This window comes from Coregonus clupeaformis, chromosome 26, assembly GCF_020615455.1.
Source record: "Coregonus clupeaformis isolate EN_2021a chromosome 26, ASM2061545v1, whole genome shotgun sequence".
NCBI lineage: Eukaryota > Metazoa > Chordata > Actinopteri > Salmoniformes > Salmonidae > Coregonus > Coregonus clupeaformis.
Genome location: NC_059217.1, coordinates 30,565,624 through 30,582,738, shown reverse-complemented (window position 1 = coordinate 30,582,738; position 17,115 = coordinate 30,565,624). Strand labels below are relative to the sequence as shown.

The 17,115-nt window shown below is 41.1% G+C and overlaps 1 protein-coding gene across 2 annotated transcripts in view; it reads left to right on the top strand.

The window, feature by feature from the left end:
- Positions 1-5,378, top strand: part of LOC121540480 (phosphatase and actin regulator 1-like) — an 82,372-nt gene extending 76,994 nt beyond the window's left edge. For both annotated transcript variants that reach the window (XM_045207811.1, XM_045207810.1), the window contains exons 9-13: positions 1,383-1,438; positions 1,559-1,620; positions 2,457-2,597; positions 2,710-2,786; positions 3,983-5,378. In XM_045207811.1, coding sequence (XP_045063746.1) covers positions 1,383-1,438; positions 1,559-1,620; positions 2,457-2,597; positions 2,710-2,786; positions 3,983-3,998 — 352 coding nt within the window. In that variant the 3' untranslated portion in view covers positions 3,999-5,378. The remainder of the gene's footprint in view (positions 1-1,382; positions 1,439-1,558; positions 1,621-2,456; positions 2,598-2,709; positions 2,787-3,982) is intronic.
- The last annotated feature ends 11,737 nt before the right edge of the window (positions 5,379-17,115 follow it).

Below are 17,115 nucleotides of genomic sequence, written 5' to 3'. Positions count from 1 at the left end.
AGACACACACATACAGATGCACACCCTCCCTATAGCAACGGAGAGACTTGAGTCACGTTAACATATAGGCACAAGGTCGCATGGAGAGAGTAAAATTCACACATACAAACACACGCAGGCTCAGCTGCTCTTACACATTGCATACAGTCAAAACAATTGCCGAGAGAGAGAGAGAGAGAGAGAGAGAGAGAGAGAGAGAGAGAGAGAGAGAGAGAGAGAGAGAGAGAGAGAGAGAGAGAGAGAGAGAGAGAGAGAGAGAGAGAGAGAGAGAGAGAGAGAGAGAGAGAGAGAGAGAGAGAGAGAGAGAGAGAGAGAGAGAGAGAGAGAGAGAGAGAGAGAGAGAGAGAGAGAGAGAGAGAGAGAGAGAGAGAGAGAGAGATGATGGATGAGCGGTAGAGGAGGGAGGGAGAGTAGCAGAGAGCCTGTCACATTTTTATCTTCAATATGCCAGTGAGAGGGCGGACATCTTCAACTGGGATTTTACCCTCACAGAGTACAGAACATGAATACAGGTGTGGCAATATCAATTATGTATATAAACCCCTGGATTGCTGATGCAATGTATTGGCCATTGAGAGGCTTAGAAGCCACCAGTCGGCCATATTGGCACTGCCGAGTAGGAGCAGTCCTCCATAGGAATGCATTGAATTATACAGTATTTCAACTAAGGATAAAATTACATATATTAAGTATTTTTCTGTTGTAGTGGGGACAGTAACATTAGTAATCTCAAAAAAATTATACTTTAAGGAAAATTTTTATATATTTTTGTATACTTATGTTTAGCTCACATAATCTAATTTTAAAGTATGCATTAAGGTGGCTGTAATATAATAAATGTAGCAAAAACTAAAGTAGACATTAATAAATGCATTTCTATAGCTTCCAAAATATTTTTTACAGTGGTGGGGGAGTGCGAAGATGGAGGCACAGTGGCTTTAACACAGCGCCCCCTATCAGTAAACTAATGTATATATAAATCATTGGGCAATACAGGAAGAAAACGGAATTCACAAACAATTTCCTTTCTTCTATTGCCTCCCACTCTCATTTGTCACACTCACTACAACTTGCCTTTTCCCTCACTCCATCTCTTCCTTCCCTCCCTCCATGTATCTCCTTCTCTACCTCCCTCTCCATCTCTCTGCTTCCCCCTCCCTACTCCTTCCTCCCTCCCCTTTCTCCATCTCTTTCCCTCCCTCTTGTTGCTGTATGAATAATTGTGTCAGACTGTAGAGGTGGTAAATAAATACATGTAAATCTGAGGCAGTCAGGGCTCACAGAAAACCTGCACTGACATCAGCAAATAAAACACAATAAAACAAAACACAATAAAACACGTTAGGAAATGGTCCCGACTGACTCTAGTTCTATTTTCTCAGGAGATTGAGTCAACGGCCAACTACAGAAGAGCTGGAACAGAGAAACATACTCAAACGTAAGTAGCACAGACTAGAAAGACAGAAGACACATTTCCATTTCTCACGGAATTGATAATTAAGTGTCTATTCTGTTTTATTATATTCTAACCTGTCTCGCCCTCTCTCCCCTATCTCAGGGCACAATGAGCTGGAGGAGCAGGAGGAGATGAGAGAGCTCAAGAAACGCCTGTCGAGAAAGGTGAGAGAGGGGAGGAAGAGGGTTAGAGGGGGGGTGATTGGGTATCAATTTCCATTAGATGACAGACCATTGGAAATATGAGTGTGTGTGTGTGTGTGTGGTGACCCTCAATCACCTCACACACACACACACAGGGCCAGCCCTAGGCATAAATGACATAATTGACTGCTTAGGGCCCCACTGCCGCTAGGGGGCCCCAGACCCAAAATACAATTATAGTTGTCTTTTTTTACAAGAAAATTAGAATGGGGTCGCAACGACAGATTATCCATTATATTGACCAGATACTCTAATGGCCGATCTAAAGATTAAAATAAATGTCTTAAAAAATGGAAGGCAGTCGGGAAGAGGCAAGATCAGGTGGAACCATTCTAGCCAATGAGAGGGCTATATGCGTTTAAACAACTGGCACAACGCCGATATAAAGTGTTTTTTCTCAAAGTTGACGTGTCACGTGTCCTACTTATATCAGTACACTCGTAACAGCCTAAGCATTTCAAAACTTCTATTCGATCAAATAAGCCACACGTAGTAAATAAGCCATTCCGTTTTTTGTTAACCAAATAAAATATAATGCCACCTGCTGGAGAAGACAGATTTTGGGCCCAGTTATCCCTCTCGCTTTGCCTCTTCCTCTCTGTTTCAACTTACTGTTGAGAGTTAGAATAGTAGAATACACAAGGTGCAATTTTGAAATTTGGTTGTGCATCAGCAGTTTTTCTCTTGTTATGTCAGTCACTGACAGACACCAACAACATTTAGCTTAGAGCCCCCAAAAGACTAGGGCCGGCCCTACACACACACACTCTGATAACCCTTTTTTACCCTGTCCCCAGTTAAGTCAGAGGCCCACGGTGGAGGAATTGAGGGAAGCTAAGATCCTGACCCACTTCAGTGACTATGTAGAGGTGGCTGATGCTCAGGACTACGACAGGAGGGCAGACAAACCCTGGACACGACTCACAGCTGCTGATAAGGTAATAACACTCACACTCACATGCAGGGGTGCACACACACACATACGCAAATGCACAGTCATTTGAATACTGTTTTCTCCGACTGATCTCTGGCTCTGTTTGTCCCTCGTAGGCTGCCATACGTAAAGAACTCAATGAATTTAAAAACACAGAAATGGAAGTGCATGAGGGTAGTCGCCATCTCACCAGGTATGTACTGTATGTCACAGCCATACTACAAGCTGCAAGACAACACAAAGACACTAGCCCATATCTCAAGCTGTATACAGTAACTATTTGAAGAGTTTAATTCCAAAACGCTATATGTCAATTTTCAGAAATGTTGGTAAATTAGCTTTTATTGTTTAAAGAAATTATGAAAGAGATTGGTGTGCTTTTTCATTATCTAATCATGGCATGGGGTTGTTCAATGACAGACATGTATTTGTTTAAAATGTATCACTTGGTGGTTTCATTTCAGAGACGTTTTGTTTTTTTTCCACAATAAATAGTACTGCTAGGTTTTATACAGTCAAATGTAACAAATAACTATATTTTTTATAAAGAAATGTACAAATGATACATTTGTTACATCAATATTTAATAATTAGAAGACAGGCGCAGGAATACGTATTAGTTTTTTTAATTTCTCCACCCAACACAAGGTACGTCATGAAAAACAACGGGGACGAAGCCCAAAACAAACACGTGTGAATATAACACAATGATGTAACCCAAACAAAAGAGCGAGGTGTAAACCTCTAAATAATACACGGGACAAGACCCTTAATAACAAGAGCACAATACACGGTACTCACGAGACCAACGGACATGGGACAATAATCGACAAGGACAATGGGGAACAGAGGGCACATATATACACATACTAATCAGGGGGAATGGGAACCTGGTGTGCATAATGAGACAAGACAGTCCGGGGTTGGTGGTAATGAACCAGGTCAGTGACGCCTCGAAGACCGGTGACGTAGACCTCCGGAGCTGGTGAACGGAATGAGCAGCAGTACCGGGGGGGATCTGTGACATCAATACAGTAATATGAGAGCTGTAAAACATTTTAGTAATTTAGCAGATGCTCTTATCCAGTGCATTCATCTTAAGATAGGTGAGACAACCACATATCACAGTTAAATATACAGGATACGAACATTCCATTCCATTTAAACAATGAATATAGCGTTTAGGAAAAAAAGCACCTTTTCATACACATCTAAAATCTATGAATAAAAAATCTGATAACAACAGTAATATTTTACACACACATGAAGGTACCCATAAGCAATCATTTCTGATGAAAAAACACAAATGTTTAAAATTGGTGGATGTAGCGTTTTGGAAATAAACTCTTCAATTATCTCTCTCTCTCCCTCTCTTTCTCTGTCCTGTAGGTTTCATCGACCATAGTTCTTCTTCTGCCATCTTTTACAAGAACCTCAAGTGCTGGACCGCAAACTACTGCCTCTGTGTACCACACCCCATCGCTTCCAGACCAGAACACAACAAGACCAGAACTGGACCAGAACCACACTAGAACCAGAGTAGAACATGTTCTGAAACTGACCCGAAATGTAATCTGAACCTGGAGGGGTGTGTGTACAGAACTGGGCAGCTGACACTACTCCAGGCTCCAGTGTTGCCCCAAAATAGGCGCTAATAACTGGAGAGGGCAGACTGGACCAATCCCAACAGTATCTTGGTCCTGTGGTTATAGAGCGGTCACAGTGTGGTCGTGTTGGGGTTGCAGAGAGTGAGCGTCGTACACATGGAGAGAGACTGATGGAAAGCACTGGACGGACTGACTGACTGGGTCCTCCTCTAAATGGAGATTATATGGACTAAAAAGTATTGTTTTTAGCAGCCTTTTATTCTAATTTTTTATGATGGAGATAGTTAATGTGTTTACTTTACTGCACTTTGGTTTTTGACGGTACTCTATGGAGGGGTTATGGAACTCTATTCCTATATCTGTGCCAATGAGACTTTGGGATTGTGGGAGATTGAGTTTGGGAGGGCACCCGTAAGGAATACAGAGAGACATCCTACAACTGATTGGTAAAAATTATTCTCCTCCAAGGGTTGTTGTTCCTGCCTTTTAATACTTTTTGGTACATTGTTAGTTTGACTGTTTTCCATTGTGGGCTGCTGTTTCCAAAACAGAGGGACCAAATCCTTTTAATCTGATAGTACTGCAGAATAGTATTCTGTAATAAGTGTGTTGCGGTTAAAGTACTACGTACAATACCGTATACGGTATGTGCTACTCTGAAGGAAACTGTAGTAGGAGAATATGATCAGAATATTTACCTCTAAAAAAGTTGAAATGCAAATATAGATATAGAAATGTGAACCTAGCAATAATTGAACTTCTCTTTCCTCCATCTGTCTCTCTTTCTTGGCTGCATTCAAGTGAACAATTACTGGGAACATTTCAGAGATCTACCCGCTCAATGGTGGTCCTCTGTAGCTCAATTGGTAGAGCATGGCACTTGTAACGCCAGGGTAGTGGGTTCGATCTCCGGGACCACCCATATGTAAAAATGTATGCACACATGACTGTAAGTCGCTTTGGATAAAAAGCGTCTGCTAAATGGCATATTATTATTATTATTATTATTATTAATACCAAAACACTTTGAAACGCTGATGTGAGTTGGGATCTTGAATGCAACCCAGATCATCATTATTACTGTTGAGAGTTCTGCAACCCTCTGTATAGTGTCACTGTACCTGTTGTGTTGTTTACAGGGATGAAAACGTTGCCAAATATACTTTGTTTGAATGACATTTGATCATGTATGTTGTCAATATAATGTTTCAGCGGAGTGCTCAATAGACTGGTAAGTATCAGTTATGAATGGAATTGTTCCATTTCTCACTGTTCTCAAAACAGGAATTGCATGGTTCCACCTGGTTTGGCCTCATAGTGGAGAACCTACATTAGACAACCCTTTGGCTGTGAATGAAAGTACAGTACCATCTTTCGCTCACAAAGAGCCAGACACCTCAAAGTACAAGGAAAAACATTATTCTTGTTTTTTTACAATGAACACATGCAGTTGATGAGTTGGTCTTCATTGTTTAGTCTGAGAACCCTTTGACTTGTGGTGTATCCTGGTTTTGTGTGTGTGTGTGCACGCATGCGTACAGGGACATGTTCATTAGGCACAAAACAGTGCTTACTTAACGACCCAGGACTCAGTGTTGTGTCTCCCTGTGTCCAAACTAACAAAAGATTACACTCTTTGTATAATATATGTACATCATACAAAAGAAACTTGGACTTTAAATATGTGTTTATTTTTTGTACAGAAGGAAACTGCATGCGATGATTGTTAACTTATTGTTCATCTTCTATAGCCCTGCTTATACCTGGTTCTAACTTGGGTCCTTTGTCCTGATCTTGTCCACATTCTAGAAAATCAAAAGACACATTGTGATCTGATCATTCTGCCCACTTCCGGAGGTAGTCAGGCACACAGTGTGTAGATCTGGACAGAGAAAACATTTAAATCATCATTCTGCCATCTAAAATCATTGACAGGTGGCACCATTGACTGATTACATCAATATATCTTACAATAAATAAATATTATCTTTGAAAGAATAGCTGTGAAACTATTTGCATAAAGGAAGGGACCAGGAAATCTGGTCACAATGCAGACACAGTGGATGGACAACAGACACATTTTAATTGCACGTGTAGACACATTTCTGGAACTGTGGGCACACTCAGAATGTAGACAAGATCAGAACAACGAAACTATGAAAGCACCAGGTATAAACGGGGCTTGTGATGTATGCAGTTTCTTATCTAAAGGAAACATCTAAAAAAACAAGAACTTTCGTAACTGCTTTTTTCTTCAACCTTCTCTATTCCATACATACAGTGGGGTCCGAAATTATTGACACCCTTGATAAAGATGAGCAAAATTACTGTATAAAATAATTCAAATATTGAGCTATATTGTATGCTCCAAAAATTGGGAAATTATTTTATACTAATGCAATTGCTCAGAGAAAGATTTTGTTTAACAAGTAATCATCTTTTTTCTAAAAAAGGTAGGGGTCAAAATCATTGTTTTTAATACCTTTCAATACCTCACCTTGCGAGGATAACAACACAGCCTTTTTCTAAAATATTTTTATACACATGGCTATCTACTCTGATTTAAGAGCACTCTCCTTTGATTGTGCCAGAGCGCAGAATAACTAAAGAATTTACGCGCAACACCTGTTGAATATGACCGGTGTCAATAAACGTCTGCAAAAAAACGTAATTAAATTAAAACAGGGATGGTGTTCTCGGGGTGATGAGAGGTGTTGGGTTTGCGCCAGACAGTGTTTTCCTTGATGGCCAAAAAGCTCAATTTTAGTCTCATCTGACCAGAGTACCTTCTTCCATATGTTTGGGGAGTCTCCCACATGGCTTTTGGCGAACACCAAACGTGTTTGCTTATTTATTTCTTTAAGCAATGGCTTTTTTCTGGCCACTCTTCCGTAAAGCCCAGCTCTGTAGAGTGTACGGCTTAAAGTGGTCCTATGGACAGATACTCCAATCTGTGCAGCTGCTTCAGGGTTATCTTTGGTCTCTTTGTTGCCTCTCTGATTAATGCCCTCCTTGCCTGGTCTGTGAGTTTTGGTGGGCGGCCCTCTGTTGGCAGGTTTGTTGTGGTGCCATATTCTTTCAATTTTTTAATAATGGATTTAATGGTGCTCCGTGGGATGTTCAAAGTTTCGGATATTTTTTATAACCCAACCCTGATCTGTACTTCTCCACAACTTTGTACCTGACCTGTTTGGAGAGCTCCTTGGTCTTCATGGTGCCGCTTGCTTGGTGGTGCCCCTTGCTTAGTGGTGTTGCAGACTCTGGGACCTTTCAGAACAGGTTTATATATACTGAGATCATGTGACACTTAGATTGCACACAGGTGGACTTTATTTAACTAACTATGTGACTTCTGAAGGTAATTGGTTGCACCAGATCTTATTTAGGGGCTTCATAGCAAAGGGGGTGAATACATATGCATGCACCACTTTTCTGTTATTTATTTTTTAGAATTTTTTGAAACAAGTTATTTTTTTAATTTCACTTCACCAATTTGGACTATTTTGTGTATGTCCATTACATGAAATCCAAATAAAAATCTATTTAGATTACAGGTTGTAATGCAACAAAATAGGAAAAACGGCAAGGGGGATGAATAATTTTGCAAGGCACTGTAACTGCTGTTTGACAGGAATTGTATTTATTTATTCCAAGTGCTGAGCTATTAGTGTAACTGACATGTTACTTTGGCTAATGTTTCATCCCCTCTCGAGTGAAGTGAATAAACTACTAGCAGCTAGTTTAGTTAGGTAGCTAGTAGCTACCACAGCCAGTTCAGCACTAGCTAGCCTCTAGCAATCTGCTAATTAGCAGTATCAAACAGCTTGTGTGTGTATGGAAATGTTTTGTAGCCTTTGTTTTGTCCCATTTCAACAGAAGTAAATTTGATGATGTACCATTAGCTAGAGCTAGCCAAAAGTTGGCTAACGTTAGCTAGCTAGCTAGATCACTAACTTTAGCTATTATTTTTGCCTCAATCACACTAGACCTGAATCAAATGATGAAACCAGCGGCCAAACGATTGAAGACCGATATTCAGACATTTTTTCAGCACAATGTGAGTTTTTATTAGTCAGTATTACAATGTAACGTTGTTGATCTGTCAGATTCCTTAGCTTATTCCCTAATTTTCACACTGACAAGGTATAAACAGTTCTACAGGCTTCACCGTCATTGTGCACAGTCAGTACACAACACTATGCTCATCATATGGTGACAGGTGTCCCTGCAGGGTCAGACAGCCAGGGAAGATCAGTCTACGGAGCTCAGGTGAATTTTGCAGTATATTATAACAATCAGTGAATGGATACAAAGTTCCATCTTGAGTTGATGGGTAGACTACAGTCTGGGATCTAGGAATAAGGGTCATTTCAATTATTGAACCATTGATTATATTATTGGATAATTTAATGTATAAATGTACACCAAGGTAATTATTTGTCATGCTTCATCTGAGCAGGATCAGATGGTGACGGGTCTCATCAGGGTCAGGCAGCCAGGGAACTTTTGCAGACAAAAATGTATTCTCTCTGTGCAGCAAACAGTGGACAAGCAAGAAACTATTTTAAGGCAGTCTGACAAACCTCTAAAGTTGATTTCCAAACTGTATCAAGGGTTGATAGAGGCTTTTCCCAATGTGAGAAAGACCTGGGAGATGCTATTGATGATGATGAATGGCTACAGATATGTTAGAATGCCCAATCATGTTCATATAATCTCAGACATAAATTACTGCAGTTTAAGACCATCCATAGAACATACTATATGCCAGTGAAACTGAATATCATGCACTCAGAAATGTTATTCTTCTGCTAGAGGTGTAAAACACAAAAGGGGAGATATTTGCATATGTTATAGTCTTGTGAAGGCTGGCTGAATTCTGGCAAAGAGTATGTACTTTTATCTCAGCATGTCTACAGATTCTCCCTTCTCCCTGTTTTTGTTTGCTAAGAAATGCATTGCCATTTATTGGAAGGTTGGTTATCCTCCCACAGTGGATGGCAGAAATGTCAAGTTATGTATCACTAGATTTGATTTATTACAAGGTTAAGGGCATACTGTGCAACTTTCACAAGGTCTGGAGGTCTTACATGGAATACTGTACGACAAAGGAGTCTGTACTGAAAACATGCCCACGTCAGGGGAGATAACTATTTACAGTGGGGAGAACAAGTATTTGATACACTGCCGATTTTGCAGGTTTTCCTACTTACAAAGCATGTAGAGGTCTATAATTTTTATCATAGGTACACTTCAACTGTGAGAGACGGAATCTAAAACAAAAATCCAGAAAATCACATTGTATGATTTTTAAGTAATTAATTTGCATTTTATTGCATGACATAAGTATTTGATCACCTACCAACCAGTAAGAATTCCGGCTCTCACAGACCTGTTAGTTTTTCTTTAAGAAGCCCTCCTGTTCTCCACTCATTACCTGTATTAACTGCACCTGTTTGAACTCGTTACCTGTATAAAAGACACCTGTCCACACACTCAATCAAACAGACTCCAACCTCTCCACAATGGCCAAGACCAGAGAGCTGTGTAAGGACATCAGGGATAACATTGTAGACCTGCACAAGGCTGGGATGGGCTACAGGACAATAGGCAAAAAGCTTGGTGAGAAGGCAACAACTGTTGGCGCAATTATTAGAAAATGGAAGAAGTTCAAGATGACGGTCAATCACCCTCGGTCTGGGGCTCCATGCAAGATCTCACATCGTGGGGCATCAATGATCATGAGGAAGGTGAGGGATCAGCCCAGAACTACACGGCAGGACCTGGTCAATGACCTGAAGAGAGCTGGGACCACAGTCTCAAAGAAAACCATTAGTAACACACTACGCCGTCATGGATTAAACTCCTGCAGCGCACGCAAGGTCCCCCTGCTCAAGCCAGCGCATGTCCAGGCCCGTCTGAAGTTTGCCAATGACCATCTGGATGATCCAGAGGAGGAATAGGATAAGGTCATGTGGTCTGATGAGACAAAAATAGAGCTTTTTGGTCTAAACTCCACTCGCCGTGTTTGGAGGAAGAAGAAGGATGAGTACAACCCCAAGAACACCATCCCAACCGTGAAGCATGGAGGTGGAAACATCATTCTTTGGGGAAGCTTTTCTGCAAAGGGGACAGGACGACTGCACCGTATTGAGGGGAGGATGGATGGGGCCATGTATCGCGAGATCTTGGCCAACAACCTCCTTCCCTCAGTAAGAGCATTGAAGATGGGTCGTGGCTGGGTCTTCCAGCATGACAACGACCCGAAACACACAGCCAGGGCAACTAAGGTGTGTCTCCGTAAGAAGCATCTCAAGGTCCTGGAGTGGCCTAGCCAGTCTCCAGACCTGAACCCAATAGAAAATCTTTGGAGGGAGCTGAAAGTCTGTATTGCCCAGCGACAGCCCCGAAACCTGAAGGATCTGGAGAAGGTCTGTATGGAGGAGTGGGCCAATATTCCCTGCTGCAGTGTGTGCAAACCTGGTCAAGACCTACAGGAAACGTATGATCTCTGTAATTGCAAACAAAGGTTTCTGTACCAAATATTAAGTTCAGCTTTTCTGATGTCTCAAATACTTATGTCATGCAATAAAATGCAAATGAATTACTTAAAAATCATACAATGTGATTTTCTGGATTTTTGTTTTAGATTCCGTCTCTCACAGTTGAAGTGTACCTATGATAAAAATTACAGACCTCTACATGCTTTGTAAGTAGGAAAACCTGCAAAATTGGCAGTGTATCAAATACTTGTTCTCCCCACTGTAGATTATCCCTAGCTGCTGGGCTGTTCAGTCCTGGCCCTGGGGGTCTGCCGTACTGTTGGTTGTCACTCTGACCTTGGCCTAACACACCTGAAACCAATAATGAATGCTTCACTAATATCCTAAAGATGAGTGGGGTGTGTTGGATTGGGGCGCTACAGGGCCGTAGACCCCTAGGGGCAGGACGGGGTGACCCAGCTTTATTTTGTGCAAAAAGAGCTCTACAGTACTATTAGGCCTATGATATGAATTATATGGAGGGTGTACTGTTTCTGTATGTTAATGTATAGGTGTATGTGTGTTTTCATTCAACTTTTGTTTTTCAAACCTTTCCCTTGAGACAAAAAAGAGATGGGAAGGAAGTTGTTGGGGAGAGAGTTGAGTTATTGACTAGACTGGTGGGGGATAGGTGTGCAGGCGGCACGGGCTGGCTGGGCAGTCTGGCTGAAATTTGATATAGAGGTTGTCTTAATAAAGGCAATCAAAAGTTGTCTTTGTACTTTCTTTGTAAGAGTTGTTAATTTGTTAGGCTATTGGTTAAAGGTGCAACACAATACTGATTATTGAATTATCATTGATCTAGTTCAGTCTTATCAATCACTTAAACATATTTAATAATGATCTCTTACCTAGCTTGATGACTGTGGGCATTTTTGCTTACTTTTTGTTCTAAATAGAGATGGCTAGAAGGGCCATGGGTCATATTAGATTGTGTAGAAATGCAGGAAATGAGCTTTCCTGCAAGAAAGTGTTTGCTATTACCATAATATACAGTGAGGGAAAAAAGTATTTGATCCCCTGCTGATTTTGTACGTTTGCCCACTGAAATGAAATGATCAGTCTATAATTTTAATGGTAGGTTTATTTGAACAGTGAGAGACAGAATAACAACAAAAAAATCCAGAAAAACGCATGTCAAAAATGTTATAAATTGATTTGCATTTTAATGAGGGAAATAAGTATTTGACCCCTTCTCAATCAGAAAAATGTCTGGCTCCCAGGTGTCTTTTATACAGGTAACGAGCTGAGATTAGGAGCACACTCTTAAAGGGAGTGCTCCTAATCTCAGTTTGTTACCTGTATAAAAGATACCTGTCCACAGAAGCAATCAATCAATCAGATTCCAAATTCTCCAACATGGCCAAGACCAAAGAGCTCTCCAAGGATGTCAGGGACAAGATTGTAGACCTACACAAGGCTGGAATGGGCTACAAGACCATCGCCAAGCAGCTTGGTGAGAAGGTGACAACAGTTGGTGCGATTATTCGCAAATGGAAGAAACACAAAAGAACTGTCAATCTCCCTCGGCCTGGGGCTCCATGCAAGATCTCACCTCGTGGAGTTGCAATGATCATGAGAACGGTGAGGAATCAGCCCAGAAAAATATCATACCCCCAAGACATGCTAAACTCTCACCATTACAATAACAGGGGAAGTTGGCATTTTGGGGGGGTATGATATTTGTGCGTCTGTGACTTTCTCACTCATCATTGTTCATGATTCGTTCGGGATTGTCCATGTTCATGGTAGCATCCACATTCATGTGGAAGTGTTTAGAAACGTATTCTATTCTTATTCACAATAAAAGTGACCCCAAAATGACCCCTAAAGGGTCATATTAGATTGTCCAGAAATGCAGGAAATGAGGGAGGACCGCCAGACCCCCCACAAGGGGTAGTCCCCTGTAGCTCAGTTGGTAGAGCATGGCGCTTGCAACGCCAGGGTTGTAGGTTCGTTTCCCACGGGGGGCCAGTATGAAAATGTATGCACTCACTAACTGTAAGTCGCTCTGGATAAGAGCGTCTGCTAAATGACTAAAATGTTGCAAGCGCCATGCTCTACCAACTGAGCTACAGGAGGCCTAAGTCACAAAGAGGGTGTCTTGTCTTGCTCCTGAAATCTGCTCCTGCATTCATCCCAGTCATCAGCAACAGAGCATTGGGGTAGGTGCATGTCTGACATCAATGTGTGTGCAATTACAATTATATTTTAGTATGTGAAATTTCAGAAAATTGTATTTAAAACATAAACATATGGTTTACAGCATGCTATGGTGTAATGGATTGGTTTGTCTTGTGTGGTAGTTTTTGTGAGTTTTGACACTTATGTACGTGTCATAACCAGCCATAAAATAACGCAATATATTGCAGCGTTCACATGCTAGTCGGAACTAAGAAACTCTTAAATTTTCGACTTGCTGATTCGCTGAACACAGCACGTGTATAACTACAGATAGCAAATCGGACATTTCTGAGTTTCCTCATTCCGACTAGCACTTGAACACGGCATATGTCACAACAGGTCTATCTATATGTGTCTTGAAAGTGTTATGACAAGTTATGTCCGCTCTTATGACCGTGTTATGACATTGTTAGAGATCTTCGGCATTGGCACTAGGATTGGAACCGGTGCTTTGGTCAGATGACATGAACATAGAGCTCTAGCTACGTACAGCAGTGGTGGGTTTGGCGCCAAAGTGAGAATGCATGAGCAGAAAAGAACCCCATACTTACTGTAAAATGTGGTGGTGGATCTTTGACATTATGGAGCTATTTTGCTTCCACTGGTCCTGGGGCCCTTGTTAAGGTCAATGGCATCATGGACTTTACCCAGTACCAGGACATTTTAGCCAAAAACCTGGTTGCCTCTGCCAGGAGGCTGAAACTTGAGCCCTGCTTATACCTGGTTCTAACATGCAGCCTTTGTCCTGATCTTGTCCACATTCTGATTGTGTCCACATTTTTAGACGAGCGTAGACGATTAAAAGACTAATTCTGTTCTGATTATGATCAGATCTTAAAAGTTTAAACAGGTCAAATAAAATAAAATTTTATTTGGCAAATGCGCCGAATACAACAGGTGTAGACCTTACAGTGAAATGCTTACTTACAAGCCCTTAACCAACAATGCACGTTTAAGAATGCAGTATGAAACATGTATGCACTCACTAACTGTAAGTCGCTCTGGATAAGAGCGTCTGCTAAATGACTAAAATGTAAAATGTAAGAAAAATAAGTGTTAAGTAAAAAAATAGATAAGAAAAAATAAAGAAATAGGAAAAACAGAAAAATAACATAATTAAAGAGCAGCAGTAAAATAACAGTAGCAAGGCTATATACAGGGGGTACCGGTACAGAGTCAATGTGCGGGGGCACAGGTTAGTTGAGGTAATTGAGGTAATATGTACATGTAGGTAGAGGTAAAGTGACTATGCATAGATAATAAACAGAGTAGCAGCAGCGTAAAAAGAGGGGGGGGGGACAATGTAAATAGTCTGGGTAGCCATGATTAGCTGTTCAGGAGTCTTATGGCTTGGGGGTAGAAGCTGTTAAGAAGCCTTTTGGACCTAGACTTGGCGCTCCGGTACCGCTTGCCGTGCGGTAGCAGAGAGGATCAGGATGATCAGGTCAAAATCAGGATGAAGGACACATGTTAACGGCAGGTATAAATAGGGCTTTGGCAACAAGTGGATCTTCCAGCAAGACAATAACCCCAAGCACACATCGAAATCCACAATGAAATTGTGAATTGTCCACACAATCTACATTTTGCAATGGCCATCTCAGTCTCCGGACTTCAAACTCATTTAAAACCTGTGGTTTGAATTGAAGAGGGCAGTCCATAAGTGCAGACAAAGAATATCAAGGATCTGGAAGGATTTTGTATGGAGGAATGGTCTAAGATCCCTCCCAATGTGTTCCCCAACTCATAAAACATTTTAGAAAAAAGCTCAGTGCCGTTTTCCTCGCAATGTGAGGTATTGAAAGGTAATGAAAACAGGGGTGTCAATAATTGTCTACCTTTGAGAAAAAAAGTATTACTTGTTAAACAAAATCTTTACCTCTGGGCAATTGTTTGAGTATAAAATAATATAATTTCAAAAAAAAAATGTAACATACAATATAGCTCAGTATTTCAATTATTTATTTTATACAGTTATTTTTGCTCATATTTATCAAGTGTGTCAATAATTTCAGACCTCACTGTATGTAACATCACTAACAGCGAGAACTGAACTCACTTTCATAATAGAAATGAAAGAGTATTATATCTGTCTGGTTTTAATTCACTCAACATTCAACTTTCTCTGTCATTAAATGTATGTTTATTGACATATAAATACATGATTCAGCTGTGATCTTCTGCTAGACGTTCACATGCCAAGCAAAGCCACCTCCAACTTCCTTCCTTTAGGACACATGTTCAAGGAAATGGGCTTCATTTGAAGTAGACTGAACTGAGTAGGTTGGAGGAGTTGGCAAGTATGGTTGGAGGAGTTGACAAGACAACACAAACAGATCTGAGACCAGGCTATAAATATAGTGGATTGCTGCTGAGATCCAAAACCAGTCTGCTTAGTAAACCTCCCTAAGCACAGGTTTGGGACCAGTTTCCCCATATAAACAACCATAGTAACCTCAACCATGACAGGCCCTGGACCAGTCCTTTGTATTGTACAGTCATTCATTCTATCCATTGAGTCCAAACTCAATGTATGTTCCTCTGTTAGTGGCAGAGGTTTGGATGTTCTCCAGTTAACCCTTTACACTCGTGGGAATTGGCCTATATGGATAAGGCTAAATTGAAATGTTTCTTACAGAAGAAATATGAAAATGGTAGCAATTGAACAGGAACAGTTAGGAGATTATGGGAAAAGTTTTAGACCAAAGGTGAGGACACAACAGTTTACCTGACACAAGACTGAATCCAAATATTACACTGTTGATTTTATGTGCATTTTACATATACTGTACTTTTCGTCGCATTTGTTGAAAACGAAACCTGAAAATACTCTCAATACATTCAGTAACATGATAAGAATATTCCTGGAAAACGTGGGGTAGGTGCAACATAAGACAAAGAAATGACAAGGTTTTGAGTGAGAGGACTAACTGGTGTCTCCAAGTGGCCATACACCTCTCCAAAGTGTGCACAGTTTCTAAGTGATTTCAATGCACTTTTATGATTTATAGAAGAGTCTTGAACTATAAGGTGAGCTCTCCTAGCTGTGCCGTTGAGGAACTAGAGCAAGCACACTTGTAGTTACTTTGTTTGGAACACAACCCTGCAATCACAATTATTGTTAATTACCCAATCCAAAATAGTCCATTATAAATCGCAATCTGAGTCAGGTGGGCATAATTTCAAAGCCTGTTCCATTGCCAACATGACCAGCAAAGTCATAAAATACAATATTACAGTGTTAGGCTTTCACAATGCAATTCAGGGAAACAGTTCATAATGTTGGTGCGCATAGAAAGAAGTCATGAGTGCATTCAGGTGCGTGTGCCGTGGCAAATTTTCTTCACAATAGACAAAAATAGGATCATTCTGTTCAGAATAACCCAGGGTATGACGACATGTCATCTTGTAACTGTTCAGAACAGCTGTCAGTCAAAACTCATCCAGCGCTGTGAAGCGCAGAGCCAGAGCTCTGACATCATGTATAGCGTGTTACTGTACAGCCACTGCGTATCCAATTTAGGCATTTAACAGTGCCCAAATCTGCCATTTTCTGCTACGGGGTACTGCCCTTTCCCACCTGGACAAAAATAACAGCTATGTGAGAATGTTGTTCATTGACTACAGCTCAGCGTTCAACATCATAGTACCCTCCAAGCTCAACAATAAGCTAAGGACCCTGGGACTGAACACCTCCCTCTACAAATGGATCCTGGACTTCCTGATGGGCGGCTCCCAGGTGGTGAGGGTAGATAACAACACATCCGTCACGCTGACCCTCAACACGGGGGTTCCTCAGGGGCACTTCAAGTCAGAGGCTGAAAAGATATAGCATGGAGGCTGAAAAGATTTGGCATGGGCCCTCAGATCCTCAAAAAGTTATACAGCTGCACCATTGAGAGCATCTTGACTGGCTGCATCACTGCTTGGTATGGCAACTGCTTGGCATTCGAGTGCAAGGCACTGCAGAGGGTAGTGAGTACAGCCCAGTACATCACTGGGGCTGAGCTCCCTGCCATCCAGGATCTCTATACCAGGCACTCATCACATACGGTGCTGCTACTGTCTATATTCTATCCTGTTGCCGAGTCACTTTATTCCTATTTATATGAACACATCTACCTCAATTACCTTGTGCCCCTGCACATCTACTCGGTACTGGTACCGTGTGTATATAGCCAAGTTATCG